The 16,663-nt window shown below is 41.7% G+C and overlaps 3 protein-coding genes across 4 annotated transcripts in view; all 3 read right to left on the bottom strand.

The window, feature by feature from the left end:
- LOC134464312 (uncharacterized) overlaps positions 1-16,663 on the bottom strand; it is a 64,593-nt gene that overhangs the window by 19,830 nt on the left and 28,100 nt on the right. The window lies entirely within an intron of this gene.
- Positions 597-12,191, bottom strand: LOC134464124 (uncharacterized). The gene is made up of 8 exons (XM_063217583.1): positions 12,127-12,191; positions 11,353-11,424; positions 8,628-8,791; positions 6,962-7,231; positions 2,892-3,452; positions 2,688-2,762; positions 1,257-1,329; positions 597-736 (listed from the first exon to the last, which is right to left on the bottom strand). The coding sequence occupies exons 1-8, from the start codon at positions 12,131-12,133 to the stop codon at positions 696-698; spliced, it is 1,263 nt and encodes a 420-aa protein (XP_063073653.1). The 5' UTR covers positions 12,134-12,191; the 3' UTR covers positions 597-695.
- LOC134464123 (probable inactive protein kinase DDB_G0270444) overlaps positions 14,589-16,663 on the bottom strand; it is a 9,720-nt gene continuing 7,645 nt past the window's right edge. For both annotated transcript variants that reach the window (XM_063217581.1, XM_063217582.1), the window contains exons 3-5: positions 15,538-15,586; positions 15,413-15,453; positions 14,589-15,310 (exon numbers count right to left, since the gene is read on the bottom strand). In XM_063217581.1, coding sequence (XP_063073651.1) covers positions 15,439-15,453; positions 15,538-15,586 — 64 coding nt within the window. In that variant the 3' untranslated portion in view covers positions 14,589-15,310; positions 15,413-15,438. The remainder of the gene's footprint in view (positions 15,311-15,412; positions 15,454-15,537; positions 15,587-16,663) is intronic.

Genomic DNA, 16,663 nt, shown 5'->3' with positions numbered 1-16,663 from the left:
ATTTGGCGTGGAATGACCCATACATGAAAAAAAAACAATGACACTAAAACTAGGAAGGACCGTGCATTCCACTGGACAGAGGCATGAGCCCTACCCGAGAACTATCAGATCTCTAATCCTAACCTAACCCTAATCCTAGAGACATGGGGTTTGTCTTTTTCTTGAGATTCCCAGAGGGGAGCGGGGCAGGTGACGTGTTGGGGAGAGGGGAGGCTTGACTGGGGGTTACAGGGTGATTCATCACTTTTCTTTGGACTCTTTGGACTCTTTTCTTTGGAGGTGGGGGGATCTTGGGGTTTGCCTTATCCTGGAAAGGGTTTTTTGGGAGGTGTAATATTGGAATGATCTGGGAGTAATCTGGGGGTCCATTGGAAGTGGAATCCTGCCCCCTGGTGGTAGGTAGTGGATATGGGTGGGCTTGGCCGTCTAGGTGGAGTGGCTGTTTTGGGACAGTGGAGAACACCAGACTTGAAAGCATAAATTATAAGCAAGCAATAAATTATAAACAAGCAATAATAATAGGATATCTAAAATGTGTTTAAATTCTTTGATAGATGCCTTACGTCTTTCTTTGGTGGATATCACAGGGTTTTCCAAGGTTCCTATTATGACAAAATGATAATATCATCATGTTTTTAATTTATTTAAAATATTGACTGCATTAATATTTTTTTCTAGATTTGTTACCTCTAGTTTTAGGGGACTCCTGCCGGTGTTCCCTGGTGACTTCCCCGACCTGTTTAGACAAAAGGAGAACATCATCATTTTAAACATTATTTGTACATGTAAAGTTTAATTTGTTTGAAGTACTGACTGCATTTGCTTACATTATTTGACTTAAGACTTCACAGGTGTTCTATGACCAATTTTGACATAAGGATAATATAATTTCAATTATTTGTAAATACGTAAGTATTGGCATTGTCATATAAAGTGCACAGACATTATTCAATTCCTTATTTCAAGAGCAAACTGTAATTTCTATACTTTACAAAGTCATCAGACTGAGCTCACTTCCTTACTTTGCATGGACTGAATTCTGTACAACGCGTGCACTTTCAAAGTTTGCACTTTTCAATGTTTCCAATGTTTTTGTATATGTCATTTTTTTGTCCTTGTTTTTCTTTCATAAACCACCTACTTGTGTTTTTATTAGTTGTGTTGTTGTATGTGTGAGCTCACCAAAGTACATTCCTAGCAACTGTATTTTATACTGTTGAAATGAATAATAAACTTCAACTTGAACTTGACCTTACCTGTCCACCTCCTCATGGTTCTCGGGCTGAGCGGTGAAAGCAGCACAGAGACCCTCGTCCTTAAGATCTTGTTCTGTGGGAAACACATAGTCAGACGTGTTAAAGTCTGAAGTTAATATTTCCTTATCTGTCTGCCTATCTTGTCTGCACCTTGTGGCAGCCTCCAGAGCTGGTGTATGAATGTTAAATGTTTGTGTGTGTGTGTGTGTGTATACACTTTAAGACAACTTAGTTAGATTATCTATCTATCTATCTACCGTAAATCCTCTAATTGTGGCCTGTATTCCATTACTGGCCGGGATTCTAATATTGGCCGGTCTCGCTGTCGGCGGAGGTAAATTGGGGCCGGTCACTTGTACAGGCCGGGTCTAAAAATAGAATCAATGTTTTTTTTCCGGATATCTCACGTTGTTCTCAAAATCCACAACTGTAACCATTAAGCTGGTTAGCATTAGACATAGTTCCTCACTCCGAAAAAGGACTAATTTGCTACTATACAACAAACGGTTCACACGGCACGCCAAAGACTAGTTATTACATGTGAGCAGTGTGTTAATATCAGCTGTGTGAGAGCGACCGCTTCGGCCAGTTTCTTTCCTACAGACGCTTGGGTAGCCTGGCAACAACACGAGCCCAGAAAACAGCCAGAGGCAGAGGGAGCGTGCCCATACAGAAAGAGACTTTGCCTTGGTTGCAAAGTTGAGAGCCCTCGTCGTATTTGTCGGTCAAACTTTTACTATGCGTTGCCAGTGGAGGAAAAATAGGAGACACGCTACAGTATTAGACAATAATACGATTACCTCGCTTAACCTTCATTGCCTATGTTTCAGTAACGTGCTTCACACATAGAGATTGCTTAATCACATCGGGCTACGGACCGGAAATAACAGAAACTGCATGTGTATTTCCCCGACATTTCGCTGCAGCAAGAAACAGTTTGCCTTGTGAAGTCTGGAGTAAAATAGGGAGTGAAACAGCCGCAGATATTGGAAATACGACCGTCAATGCCAATGACAGTTGCCGCATAGTGTCCATAAGCTCAGGGCGAGAACAGGAGGAAAGACAAACAGAGGAGGGAGGGACACACGCCTCGTGAGTAAGAAATACCGTAACTGTTATGGTAACTGTAGCCTACTTTTTTCAATAAATGAACCAAGTATTTTATTGATTCAAAATACGGTAGACACATGGTTTTATTCATTCCACTGGTAGTCTGTTTTGCTCAAATAGGAATACAGGCCTGTCTCTAATTCTGGCCTCCTTCCAATTATGGCCTGGTCCAAGATGCACTTGAGTAAATACAGGCCCCGGCCAATATTAGAGGATTTACGGTATCTATCTATCTATCTATCTATCTATCTATCTATCTATCTATCTATCTATCTGTGATCTCATGGAGACTAGAGAATGTGTGTAGGAAATAATAATTACCTTGACCTCCTCCTCCTCACCGTTCTCCTCCTGGTGGAACTCCCTCTTCATGACCCTCCTTCTGCTCCATTTCACCTCCTCCTCGCTGCTCCCTTCCTCCTTGTGAACCACCTCCACTTCAACCAACTCCTCCTTAATCACCTCCTCTTCAACCACCTCCTCTTCAACCATCTCTTCCTTAATCACCACCTCCTGCCTGTTCACCTCCTCCTTAATCACCACCTGCTGACTGTTCACCTCCTGGTTGACTGCCCTCTTCCTAAGCCTCCTCCTGTTCCATTTCACCTCCTCCTTGTTGCTCGCCTCCTCCTCGTGAACTACCTCCTCCTTTACCACCTCCTCCTGGGCCGGGTCTTCCTTAATCACCTCCTCTTCAACCACCTCTTCCTTAATCACCACCTCCTGGCTGTTCACCTCCTCCTTAACCAACTCCTGCTGACTGTTCACCTCCTCCTGGTTGACTGCCCTCTTCCTGAGCCTCCTCCTGTTCCATTTCACCTCCTCCTCCTCATGAACAGCCTCCTCCTTAATCACCTCCTCTTCAGCCACCTCTTCCTTGACCACCTCCTCCTGGGCTGGCTCCTCCTCCTCCTGTGCCAGGTCGTCTTGAAACAGCTCTTTAACATCTTGAAACGCCTTTTCCCGGGCCTCGTCATCTTTTAAAAACCATCTGGAGGCAGCCAGATCGTAGTACATGTATATCGACATGCGCACGACGAGGTCAGGGTCAGGTTCTGACATAAGCCTTAAAGCTGACGTCAATGCCTAAAAGCAAACAGAAGACATGAATACATACAGTGCTGGCCAAAATTACTGGCACCTCTTCAATTCTGTCAGATAATACTCAATTTCTTCCAGAAAATGATTGCAATCACACGTTCTGTGTTATTGACATCTTCATTTGTTTGTCTTGCAATGAAAAAAACACAAAAGAGAATGAAAAAAAGTGAAATGAATGACAAAACTCCAAAAATGGGCCGAACAGAAGTATTGACACCCTCAACACAACCTAATACTTGGTAGCACAACCTTTAGACAAAATAACTGCGAACAACCACTTCTGATAACCATCAATGAGTTTCCTACAACGCTCTGCTGGAATTTTAGACCATCCTTGTGGTGATTTGGAGCCCTATCTCACGCCTTTCGTAAAGTCTTCACGAAAATAATATATTAATTTTCGTGGTGCATTCACGTTATTGCCCGCCTATCGTAGAGTCTTCACGAAAATAATAGATTAATTTTCACGCTGCCTATTCACTTGAATTGCCCCACTGCTGCTATGGTTATCCAAACGTCTGCAGGGGCGGGTAGGGGGTGCTGACAGAACACTGCTGATACACTCAGAACTCACTAATTCGACGCCCTTTCGGTACTTATGCCTTATGTCCCCTAAACCTAAACCTAAACCTACCCCTAACCTTAACCCTACTTAACCCTAAACCTAACCCTAATCTTAACCCTAACCTTGACCCTAAACCTAACCCTAAATTGCTTGTTTGAAATGTTTGATTACCATGTGACGGTAGGCTACCGAAAGGGCATCAAACTAGTGGGTCGCTAGGCAACAGTCGGGCAATTCAAGTGAAAATTAATCTATTATTTTCGTGAAGACTTTACGAAAGGCGCTCAATAACGTGAATGCACCACGAAAAGTAATATAATTTTTTCGTGAATACTTCACGAAATGAGTAAGATACGGTTGGGATTTGAAGGGTGCGTTCTCCACACTGCTGTTTTGAGATCTCTCCATAGGTTTTCTATGGGATTCAGGGGTGCACTCCAACATTATGCTGCAAAATTTGTTGATAGTCTACAGACTTCATAATTCCATGCACACGGTCAAGCAGTTCAGTGCCAGAGGCAGCAAAGCCACCTCAAAACATCAGGGAAACTCTGCCATATTTGACCATAGGGACCGTGTTCTTTTCTTTGAAAGCCTCATTTTCCCCTGCTAACTCAAATGAAAAGAGGAAAAATAAATGAGTCCTTCAAAGAAAAGAACACGGTCCCTAAAGTCAAATATGGCAGAGTTTCCCTGATGTTTTGAGGTGGCTTTGCTGCCTCTGGTACTGGACTGCTTGACCGTGTGCATGGAATTATGAAGACTATGAAGACTATTATGTAGACTATCAACAAATTTTGCAGCATAATGTAGGAGTCCACCCCTTAATCCCATAGAAAACCTATGAAGCGATATCAAAATGGCAGTGTGGAGAACGCACCCTTCAAATCACCTCAAGGATGGTCTAAAATTCCAGCAGAGCGTTGTAGGAAACTCATTGATGGTTATCAGAAGTGGTTGTTCGCAGTTATACATACATACATACATGTTTTTTTGGGCTTAGACGTAGGGTGACACAACGACATCTGATGCCCAAATATGAATTAGTAATTGGTGGTTTATATGCTGAATTGCATAGGCTTCTTAGATAGTCTACTAAAAAAACAAAATCAACTGGCTGTCGTTGCACTGACGTGTGCTACTGCTCAAACATCACTGACCAACATATGTGTTCATGCAGTTTTGATGCCCTCCATGAAAATCTACATTGAACTCCAAAAAGCCAGGAAAATAAAGAGAAGACAATGAATGAGAAAGAAATTAAATGAATGAAAAACTTAAGGCCTATACTGTGCATCAGGGGTATGGAACCTATGTCTCTACAAAACCATCACAGGAACGGCCCCAGCTTATCTGAAGGACCTACTAACGCCTTATGTTACTGGAAGAGATCTGCGCTCATCCAGCACAAGCCGTCTGGCTCTGCCATCCAGTCGCTCTAGGTACTCCCAGTCAAGATTGTTCTCCGTTGTGGTTCCCAAGTGGTGGAACAGTCTCCCAGAGGCAGCAAGACTAAGCACCTCTCTTGCAGCCTTCAAGAAACAACTAAAGACATTCCTCTTTCGAGAGAATCTACTAGACTAATGATTGAACTGGCCTTGCCCCAGGGCAGAATCCTGACATTATGTTTAGTTTAGTTTAGTTTGTGAGTGTGTGTTTGTGTGTGTGTGTTCTCATTATTTCCTCTTTATTATAAAAAAATAAAAATAAAATACTAACCCCTCTTTGTAAATGCACTTGTTGTTCTGTATATCTCCTGTGCACCTTGTATTTGCTTGTGATGTTGGCTTGATTATGTCCTCTTCTGAAAGTCGCTTTGGTTATAAAGCGTCTGCCAAATGCAATGTAATGTAATGTAATGTAATGTAATGTCTTGAGGATAGAGTGTAGTGGAAAGTGCGCACATCCAGCAAAAAAGCATCAGCAGGTGCCAGATCAAAAAAGTCACATGTAGGAGCGGGAAAGGATCTGCACACTGCTTGCAAAAGACTTAATTTATTGGGAGCAACGTTTCGATCATAGATCTTCTTCAGGCACCTATGTCTTGAGGGCCATTTACGGCCCTTGAGGCCGCTTTGTCCGGCCCCCGACATAATTTTAATGTTATGCAGCTTCACATGAAATCTGAAATATTTTGTAAAGGAATCTTAGAAATAACATTTTCAATACAATTATATTCAGGGGACCAAGAGAATGTGGCGTCTGTTTTAAAGGTGGCATCCTTCAATATAGGCCTTAAGTGCGGGGGAAGTCCTGGTTTGTGTACGGCCCTCGGCCCCTCTCTTTGCAGCCTTTGGAGGAATTTGAAGTGGCCCTTTGAATTAAAAAGGTTCCCCAACCAGTACAGTGTTTCCCTCAGGATTGTGTTTAGTCAAGGTGGTTGGCTGGTATCAGAGACAAGAGACTATGACAAGACTATTGTGTGCATTTTCATTAGTAGTATGATATGAAAACGCTGAAAGTATACAGTTACATTCAGCAACTTCACAATACAAATTACGTCCAACAACACAAAGTCTACAACTTTTCTGGGCACCTGATCAAGATGGTAGATGTTTGTTGTCGAAGTAGCAATAAAGTGCTGGGGGAAACCCTGCAGTACCAAGACTAGGGGTGCATCCCAATATGTGACCTTGCCTCCTCCACTTGCCTCCTCCACTTGCTTCTCGTCATGATGACATCACTGACAACAGCATTATATTTCAATATCTTGCAAAAGCTCAATTGTAAAGTATTTTTCTCATTTGCAATTGGGATGGTGAATGAAAAACAGTCCCTCAAAAGTTGTTGTGGCGAGGCTGACAGCTGGGAAACTTTATCGTTTTCTCCACGGAGGAGGGGCCAGGAGGCGGGACGAGGAGACAAGCACAAGTGGAGGAGGCAAGGACACATATTGGGATGCACCCTAGGACAGTGGTCTTGTACTCACATGTTCGACAATGGAGTCATGAAGGTCTATGAAGGTTGGCGGTCGGGGTGGCAGTCCCAGCTCCACCCAAATCCTTTTGAACTGGGCCAGCAGGAGGGAAGTATTCACCCTCCCCCCAGTGTTGCTGGAAAAGAAGAACTCTGAGCTCCAACCGGGAATGTCCTCCCTGGCCTGCAGCCATGACTTCATGATGCCGTATGTTTGGGAGTTCACAGGAATCAGTGCATCGCCAAAGAACCTCTTGCCGTTAGGGTTTATGAGGTAACTAATCTGTATGAGCATTCAATGAGTAAAACAGTCAAAACATGTGAACTTAATGATCGGAAATCTATGCAACAGGGTTGACACAGAAGTTTGAAATTGCGTTTGACCAGTCTCCAAAGTGCAGTTTAAACTCGAACATATAAATAAGACATCGACAATAATCTCTCTCTCATACACACACACACTATTACATTATATTACATTATATTATATCACATTATACACAAATATTACATTACATTACACTTAGCTGACACTTTTTTCTGAAGTAATTTACAGGATATTTATTAACAGGATATTGGTCCTTGGAGCAATATGGGGTTAGGTCACGGCTGCCCCATATGTCTTACATATGAAATCTATCATTTTGGTTTGCCAATATGTATAAGAGCTTCATAAAAAGCATGAATGGAGATGAATGGACTCTCTGCCCTCATTGGAGACGTTTAACAGGACAATTAATACTGTATAAACAGAGGAATGTCACTGTTTCTGAACATACACCACATACCTTTACCTGATACTATGTTTAATGTAAGATTATTTATATGTCTATGTGTCTGTCTGCGTCTGGAGCATACCTGTCAACCATCCTAAATTTCCCGGGAAACTCCCTAATTTTGACTCATTTCCCGATTTCTTCCCGATTCAACATTTTTCCCGGAAATATCCTGGATTTTTCACATTATCAAAAAACACCGTAGGTCCAGTAATTATACCCATGGCCCTGTCCGACGAGACACATCCCCTCTTGAAGAGAGAGACAGGGGGTCTTGCTTATCAAGCTACCTGCCAGAAGATTGTATGCCAGATGCCACCAAGAATTTAAGTTCCTTGAAAATACGAGCGGTCACCCTCGAGCTCCGTAGCGCTTGTGATGCCCACTCTTTTCCTCAGAAACCGTCAGTTCACACAACGCATTAAAACAGCCTCGGAACAACGAATCAGGCGATTCCTAATCACAACCTGTACCAGCACGAAGTTTTGCACGAACAGACAACTTGTGCGTCAAAACAACAAGAAACTTATTGCGCCCATTTCATTGTTTTGTTTTCATTGCATTGTTTCTCCACGCTGTAAAACGTGTGCTGGGGGATTTTAGACAGGACTGTCTTTGCACGTGTGCTTTTGTGAAAAGCAGAGTAGAACGCACCTTGCGATCCGTCTCTGTCATCCCATTGACTGTCAGAATTGGGTCTTTAGAAAATTTCCCGGATTTTGGCTTAAAATATGGCAATTTTCCCGGATTTTGGGAGCTCAAAGTTGACAGGTATGGTCTGGAGCTATATGTAGGCTGCCATGTTGACCAGGACTCCCTGGCAAAAGAGACTCCTAGTCTGAATAGGACAATCTTGGATAAATAAATACATGAATAAATAAATGAATAAAATAAAGTACACACGTAGATCACGTAGCCCCGTTCCGTTCTCCTCGCCTTCTGCACTTCTGATGCTTTCATTTTCTTCATGACAGTCATTGCGTTGGCAGAAACCCCCACAAGTGTCCCAGCCAGCAGAGCCAGAAATCTCTGGATTGCACTCCTTTCCCCTTCTTGTACAGCTTTGTCTATGAAACCAGAAATGACAGATTACAGAAAAAAATAATTATGCAACAATATTTTAAGAAGTCCTCTCATCATTATTTCATTAATACTGCTGTGTTCCCTATTGTTATTGAATGCGTTACGCGTTGGTCTTGTTTTAAAAAAAAAAAATGTTCTGGTTGCTTTGTTTCAAGCCGTTTTTGCAAGCTAGCTTGTGGACAAACGAGAGGGTTTTCCGCGTTTCTCATGGATATATCCGTCACTGATTGGCTCCCTCCTCCTGCTATGCAGAGAGATTCTAAATAGTGGGGTCGTAATAGGCTCAGTCATTTCAAATTGATGTTAAAGTTTGGTTTTCACTTCCAAGTTGAAGTTTAGGGTCTATAGAACAATTTGAGTTCGAGTGTCAAACACACAGATAACAAAATGGCCTGCGGGGGGCGCTCTAATATATATAAACTGCTATAACTTTTCATTAGTTAAACCAAATTTAACATATGATGTATGTATGGAGAAATTACATAAAAATAAATAAAATTATGCAACAATATTTAAACAATATTCAGTCATTCACTGATTCTTGAAAGTTTGGCAAAAACATGTCCCTGCAGTAAAATATTAATTCTGTTGAAAATCAACTACATTTTCACAAACAAAATGAACCCAGGTAATGGCCAAGGGGTCTGTCACACGAATACACAGTTGTTTGAAATATTTAAGTGTAATTGTATTACTTTTCATGGCTATAAACCTGTCCACACCCTGTAAAAACGCCTGTCCCAAGGACTGGCATCATCATTTCAATTGACTTAAAATACAAAAATCACTATCAGAATTGAACAATATCACCATGATGTGGAAGACCATATTAAAGTGGTTCTACAGATGTGCACATAGTGGATGTAAAACAATATTTACTATTATTTACTGATTGCTCAAAATGTGTCCAGCATATTGGTCACCACCGTCAGATTTTTTCTAAAAGACAATAAAATCAGGTATGCACAAGGTAATTTTCATTACTGAGGACCCCTTTTCAAACCTTTAGCTCTACTGCCTACTTCACCATCACTGAAGCTCCTGTAAGTTTATTATTTTGTCCTCAATTTGTTAATTTGTTTGGACACTGGTACTGTCCCAACCATAAACTGTCAACACCGTCGGGGGTTTTAATAGTATTGTATTACATTAATGTTAATAAATATAATTTTTTTCAGAAAAGGTATGAAGCACCCAAGAAACAGAGCGAAAATGAAATGGCTAATGTGAACAAACAATGCATAATATTTAAAAGAGTGTTTTTTTGTCTCACACCGTCAGATGTCACCACCGTCAGATTTTGTTCTGCTCATCATGTTGTTCCATATTTTACTAAATTGTGCTGGTTAATGAAACATTACTAGGCATGTTAGTAATAATTGTGATCCAAAATGATACTCTAGCCACCACTGAGGTGCATTTGGAGTTTTTTTTGTCAGAAAACCTGACGGTGGTGACATCTGATGGAGTTCACCAAAAAACACATGTTTTACGCGTTTTTGACATGTTTTAAGAATATGCATACAATAAGTATCTACAGTTATGTTGAATTGTTAAAGTAATTCACTTTAATACAGTAAACATGTGTTTTTACTTCTAATTCTGTCTGCCGCTGTTGACAAAACAAGAAAAAGCCCATTTTATGAAAAATGTTAAACATGGGGAGCTTGGCCAATGCATTCCCTGCACAGCCAAGACCTACATCTATGATTATACACCTCTATATTTTGGATTTGAACAACTTAAAAGCTGTTTTTACCACATTTTCAACAACCAGTGGCTTACTTCCTAGATATTCTAACTAATGACGTAAAAACACATGCTCATACTGTGCACACACAAAAATAAAGTGTTTATGCAAGATGCCATTGACTTGAGAGGGCTATTTATTTTGCTAAATGCAGGTACTAATTAGGCCACTTTCACCACTCTCAGATTACTGTCACCACCGTCAGTTCTTAAGTCACCACCGTAAGAAGGAGTTTTGGACATTTTAAAGGAATGTGCTTACAACATTTTCCTTAGGAGTTGTTGAAATATCAAAGTAATAGCCAATTTAAGCCTACACGAATATTTGTGAAATTACAAAAAAATGTTTGTTGTATTTAGGCGTTAAGTAAGCATCGTATGACTGTACATATTTTAAAATTAGAACACATGAAACAGTATTAAAATAGAACAAAAGTGAATTTTCAACATTTAAAGGCATATGTGTGAACCAAAAAATACACATAATCACTTAAAAACTCCAGATACATATGCAACCAAATCAATACAATTTTAATAACTTTTAATTGTGTCTGACGGTGTTGACAAAAAACAAGGTATGATCGGAGAAAAGCCTGATTTCTGAAAAAAATACATAATGGGGAGATTGGCCTTGTGCATTTCTGAAAAGCCAAGACCTTAGTCTACGAGGATATACCATATCATTTTGTAATTCACTTTGTTTTTTTCTGTCAACATTACAACCTGTTTTAGCCACTTTCTCAAGAATCAGTGCATTAACACCATTTTGGATATATAAATGTATGTACAGACTTACCGAAAAACTTGGGCAGCACCTCATCAGCCTTCTTTAAAAAAGAGCGGTGCACACTCTCACGGATGACTTTATCTGGATTACATACAATATAGAATAGAATAGAATAGAACAGAACAGAATAGAAAAGAATAAAAAAAGAACAGAATTACAATATGAAAGCCTTTAATGTCATTATTCAAGTTTTGAGATTCCAAAACTCCGTATCCAAACTGACTTAAGCCAGGCTCAAACTACACGACTAGCGATTGTGTGTCCGATTTTGGCGTTGGGGTGAACCACACACTAGAAGAGAATCGCAACTGTCAATCTTGTCGCTGCTCGCAGCCACCGAGACAATGCCTGACGTTCTATTTCCAGTCGCAAATATCAAACACTGTTTGATTTCTACGATTTGCGATCAGCGACTCTTTGAGCTTCCAAAGTTCTATCTTAGAACGTCGCTCACGACGAGGAAATATTTCCCGAAAATCGCTTGCGATGGCCCGGGGGTGTAACTTTCCAGCGATTGTCGAAAGGGAGAGAGAATCGGGCCGATAACCGTGTAGTTTGAGCCAGGCTTTAGTTATTTACAGTGAATTAGTTGGTTACAGTCCCTGGAGCAATGTGGGCTTGGGTGACTTGTTCAAGGGTGCTTCAGCCATTGATAGAGGTGTAGGGAGGACTGGTAAGTGTGGGATTTGAACCTGCAACCATCTGGCTGCCTCCATTAGCAAGAAAACGAGTCTTTGGAGAGCTATGGAAAAAAAAACATTGTAGAAATATATCAACCATTACCTGGCATGGTGTCGTGTCCTATTTCTCCTCCCGAACCGTCTGTCTTTTGCAGGCTTGGGTCTTGGTTCTTTTGCAGGCTTGGGTCTTGGTTCTTGCCAGTTTTTCCCGAAGATAGTTCTACTGCGAGTATTGTTCAGGCGCTGTTCCGAACCCTGCAGAGCCATGAGAGGACCAGGTCAGAGGAGGGGACAGCAGATGCATTATAGGAGTAGGAGGAGGAGGAGGAGGAAGAGGAGGAGACTGGAGGAGGAGGAAGAAGAGGAGGAGGAGCGATAGAGGAGAGGAGGAGGTGGAGGAGGAGAAGAGGAGGAGCTAGAGGAAGAGGAGGAGGAGGAGGCGCTGGAGGAAGAGAGAGGGAAGAGGAAGAAGAGGAGGAGGAGCGATAGAGGAGGAGGGGCTAGAGGAGGAGAGAAGGAGGATAGAAGGAGGAGGAGGAGCAGCAGCTAGAGGAAGAGGAAGAAGAGGAGGTGGAGGTGGAAGCGGAGGAGGTGGAGGTGGAAGAGGAAGAGGAGCTAGAGGAAGAGGAGGAGGCGGCTGGAGGAGGAGAGAAGGAGGAGGAGGTGGAGGAGGATAGAAGGAGGAGGCGGAGGCAGAGGCGGCTGGAGGAGGAGGAGAGAAGGAGGAGGAGGTGGAGGAGGATAGGAAGAGAAGGAGGAGGAGGAAGCAGAGGCGGCTGGAGGAGGAGGAGAGAAGGAGGAGGAGGTGGAGGAGGATAGGAGGAGGAGGAGGAAGCAGAGGCGGCTGGAGGAGGAGGAGGGGGCTACAGGAGGAGCATTAGATGAGGAAGAGGAAGAGGCGGAGAGAAGGAGGAGGAGCTAGAGGAGGAGGTGGAGAGAAGGAGGAGGAGCTAGAGGAGGAGGAGGCGGTGGAGAGAAGGAGGAGGAAGAGGAGGAAGAGGAGGAAGAGGTTGAGGAGGTGGATGAAGAGGAGGAGGGGTGTTAGAGGTGGAGGAAGAGGAAGAGGAGGTGGAGGGCGTTAGAGGTGGAGAAGGAGGAGATGGAAGGAGGAAGAGGAGGTGGAGGAGCATGACAATTTGAAGAAGGCCAGGTGGCTTAAATGTTACTGAAAAATAAATGACTTGAATCACAGTTAAGCAGCTTATGATGATGTGCTATACACTATGACTATTGCTATTCTAGCCTACTTAAATGATGACTGAACACCAGCTAACCGGACAAATGCAGTGTGAAATTTCAGTTTGGCTGGTAGCAAAGACGAACTAGTAACCACTGTGACCCAAAATGAGTGCGTTTTGGCTATCTACCAGCCATTTTGGCAGGAAAGAAGTGAATTTAGAGCCCTAGGTATCTGTGTAATCGTACTTGTAGCCTATGCGTCTCCCTTGGTACCTTCTACCTGTCTCCCCTTTCCCTCATTCCTCCTGACCTTCTCCCAACTCATGCACTGTCTGCGACCTGCCAGATGTAGGCCTAACCAAAGAAACTCAAGCCTCTTTGGATGTAACTTAGCCGATTTCAATATGTTGTCTCCGCCCAGAACAGCTGAGAGTGAGACGCATGAAACGCGGTAGCATTTGAAAAACAACTATCAACTGCACTGTTATTTTTCCCTACACGTCCATGTTTTTTGTGTACTGGGATATTTTTGGCACCGTTGGAAAGCTCTGCTCCTACTCTGTCCAGTGGTGTGAGTGTCATCGACAGATAGCCTACCGTTTAGTGCTAACACTACATCAAGTAGAAGAGTGAGCACTCCTCACACCCACCAACAGCAGAAAAAGTTCCAAAAGCAAATCTCCATACAAGTTACAAAAAAGTTATTTCAATTACAATTTAATTTACAATAAAGTTACTCCTATCATTCAGCACTTTCAACCACTGTCTTACCTTAAAGATGCCTTCACAACACAATCTTCCAGTGATCCACTTCGTTTACAAGGATAGCCAGGAGCCTGCCATGCATTTAGCCATGATGATTAGCCACGAGGAACTGAAGAACCAGTCCAGTGTGATGAATGATGTCACACGCTGGAGTTCCAGCCCCGCCCTCATAAATGGAAAAAAATGCAACCCTTGTTTATTTTAGAAATGTCATCTCTTCTCAACTCTCTCAAGCTTGTAAATAAGAAATGTGACGGACTTTTGAATATTCTTTAATGTATTCCTCTTGTTTGTTTATTGTCTGTTTTTGTTTCTTATTCGAGTTGTTTAATGTAACCTAGTCAAAATTGTCCCTATTTACTATGTTTACTTGACCTTGTGTGCCTTATTGTTATGTCATGTCTTTGTCATCCTCTTTATTGAAAAAAAAAAAAAAAAAACAATTCTTGTGGGCCGCCCGCAGCTGTATATACGTATAACAGTTACAGAAAGTAGGAAATAAAAACATGAGCTGGCCTGGGCGTGCTAAACATAAATCACATGGCTGGGGGCCGAAGAAACTGACGCTTGCATACACAAAAATGCAGTGCATCATGAAGAAACTGACTATTACACACACAAAAACATTGCAAAAACAATATTTATTGGATGCCAAACATTGAACATTAAAATTTCTCCTGAATGACAACTGCATTTACACATTTGACACATTCCACACTAAGTGCCTCTAAAACTGGGGACTATACTGCATAGCTGGTTCAGGAGCTATATCTATCTTGTGGTGGGGGCCCCTATCAGGTGGGGGCCCATAGGCTGCAGCCATATCTAGCCTGTGCATTAATCCGGCCCTGTCCACCTATACGATTATCATGTAACATGCTCCTACCTACTGGTTTTATTCAACATGAACAAACTGAATGAACATGAACAAACTACATACATGGAAAAAAACATTACAATGACACTAAAACTAGGAAGGACCGTGCATTCCACTGGACAGAGGCATGAGCCCTACCCGAGAACTATCAGATCTGTAATCCTAACCTAACCCTAATCCTAGAGACATGGGGTTTGTCTTTTTCTTGAGATTCCCAGAGGGGAGCGGGGCAGGTGACGTGTTGGGGAGAGGGGAGGCTTGACTGGGGGTTACAGGGTGATTCATCACTTTTTCTTTGGACTCTCGAGGTGGGGTGATCTTGGGGTTTGCCTTATCCTGGAAAGGGTTTTTTGGGAGGTGTAATATTGGAATGATCTGGGAGTAATGGGGGTCCATTGGAAGTGGACTCCTGCCCCCTGGTGGTAGGTAGGGGATATGGGTGGGCTTGGCCGTCTTGGTGGAGTGGCTGTTTTGGGACAGTGGAGAACACCAGACTTGAAAGCATAAATTATAAGCAATAATAATAGGATATCTAAAATGTGTTTAAATTCTTTGATAGATGCCTTACGTCTTTCTTTGGTGGATATCACAGGGTTATTTCCAAGGTTCCTATTATGACAAAATGATAATATCATCATGTTTTTAATTTATTTAAAGTATTGACTGCATTAATATTTTTTATTCTCTTGTTACCTCTTGTTTTAGGGGACTCCTGCCGGTGTTCCCTGGTGACTTCCCCGACCTGTTTTGACAAAAGGAGAACATCATCATTTTTAACAGTATTTGTAAATGTACAGAGTTAAATTTGTTTGAAGTACTGACTGCATTTGCTTACATTATTTGACTTAAGACTTCACAGGTGTTCTATGACCAATTTTGACATAAGGATAATATAATTTTAATTATTTGTAAATACGTAAGTATTGGCATTGTCATATAAAGTGCACAGACATTATTCAATTCCTTATTTCAAGAGCAAACTGTAATTTCTATACTTTACAAAGTCATCAGACTGAGCTCACTTCCTTACTTTGCATGGACTGAATTCTGTACAATGCGTGCACTTTCAAAGTTTGCACTTTTCAATGTTTCCAATGTTTTTGTACATGTCATTTCTGGTGTATTTACCAGTATTTTTTTTGTTGTTGTTGTCCTTGTTTTTCTTTCATAAACCACCTACTTGTGTTTTTATTAGTTGTGTTGTTGTATGTGTGAGCTCACCAAAGTACATTCCTAGCAACTGTATTTTATACTGTTGAAATGAATAATAAACTTGAACTTGAACTCGAACTTACGTGTACCTATCCACCTCCTCATGGTTCTTACCTGTCCACCTCCTCATGGTTCTTACCTGTCCACCTCCTCATGGTTCTTACCTGTCCACCTCCTCATGGTTCTTACCTGTCCACCTCCTCATGGTTCTTACCTGTCCACCTCCTCATGGTTCTTACCTTGTAACGCCGCATTATGTAATAACGGTGCAATATGTAATAATGTAACAAATTATTACATAATGCGGTGACAATCGCCGCATTGTGTAATAATTTACGCATTTCGTAATACATTTCTTGAACGCATTTCGTAATAACTTTTTTCTCATCTTGTAATAAATTATTACAAAATGCGAAATTTATTACGGAATGCGGCCGCAACTTTTTTTTTTGATGGAAATGTAATAACATGGTGCATTATGTAATAAACTATATGGATATGTATTTTCTGCACTTGGATTCACTAGGCACAACACACACATAGTCTCAGTGACATGGTAGTCACTGCCCTCTCTCTCTCTCATTCTTCTCAGTTCTCAAACTGCTCG

Source organism: Engraulis encrasicolus, chromosome 15 (genome assembly GCF_034702125.1).
Source record: "Engraulis encrasicolus isolate BLACKSEA-1 chromosome 15, IST_EnEncr_1.0, whole genome shotgun sequence".
Lineage (NCBI taxonomy): Eukaryota > Metazoa > Chordata > Actinopteri > Clupeiformes > Engraulidae > Engraulis > Engraulis encrasicolus.
The sequence above is the reverse complement of the archived record's forward strand: the minus strand, read 5'-3'. Positions and strand labels throughout refer to the sequence as shown.

What these genes read in the sequence shown, in the direction of transcription:
- LOC134464124 (XM_063217583.1), bottom strand. An exon ending in GGTGCTGCCCAAGTTTTTCG is followed by an intron (nt 8,792 to 11,352) that starts GTAAGTCTGTAC and finishes CTGGTTTCATAG; the next exon opens with ACAAAGCTGTACAAGAAGGG. An exon ending in ATGACTCCATTGTCGAACAT is followed by an intron (nt 3,453 to 6,961) that starts GTGAGTACAAGA and finishes GTTTGCTTTTAG; the next exon opens with GCATTGACGTCAGCTTTAAG.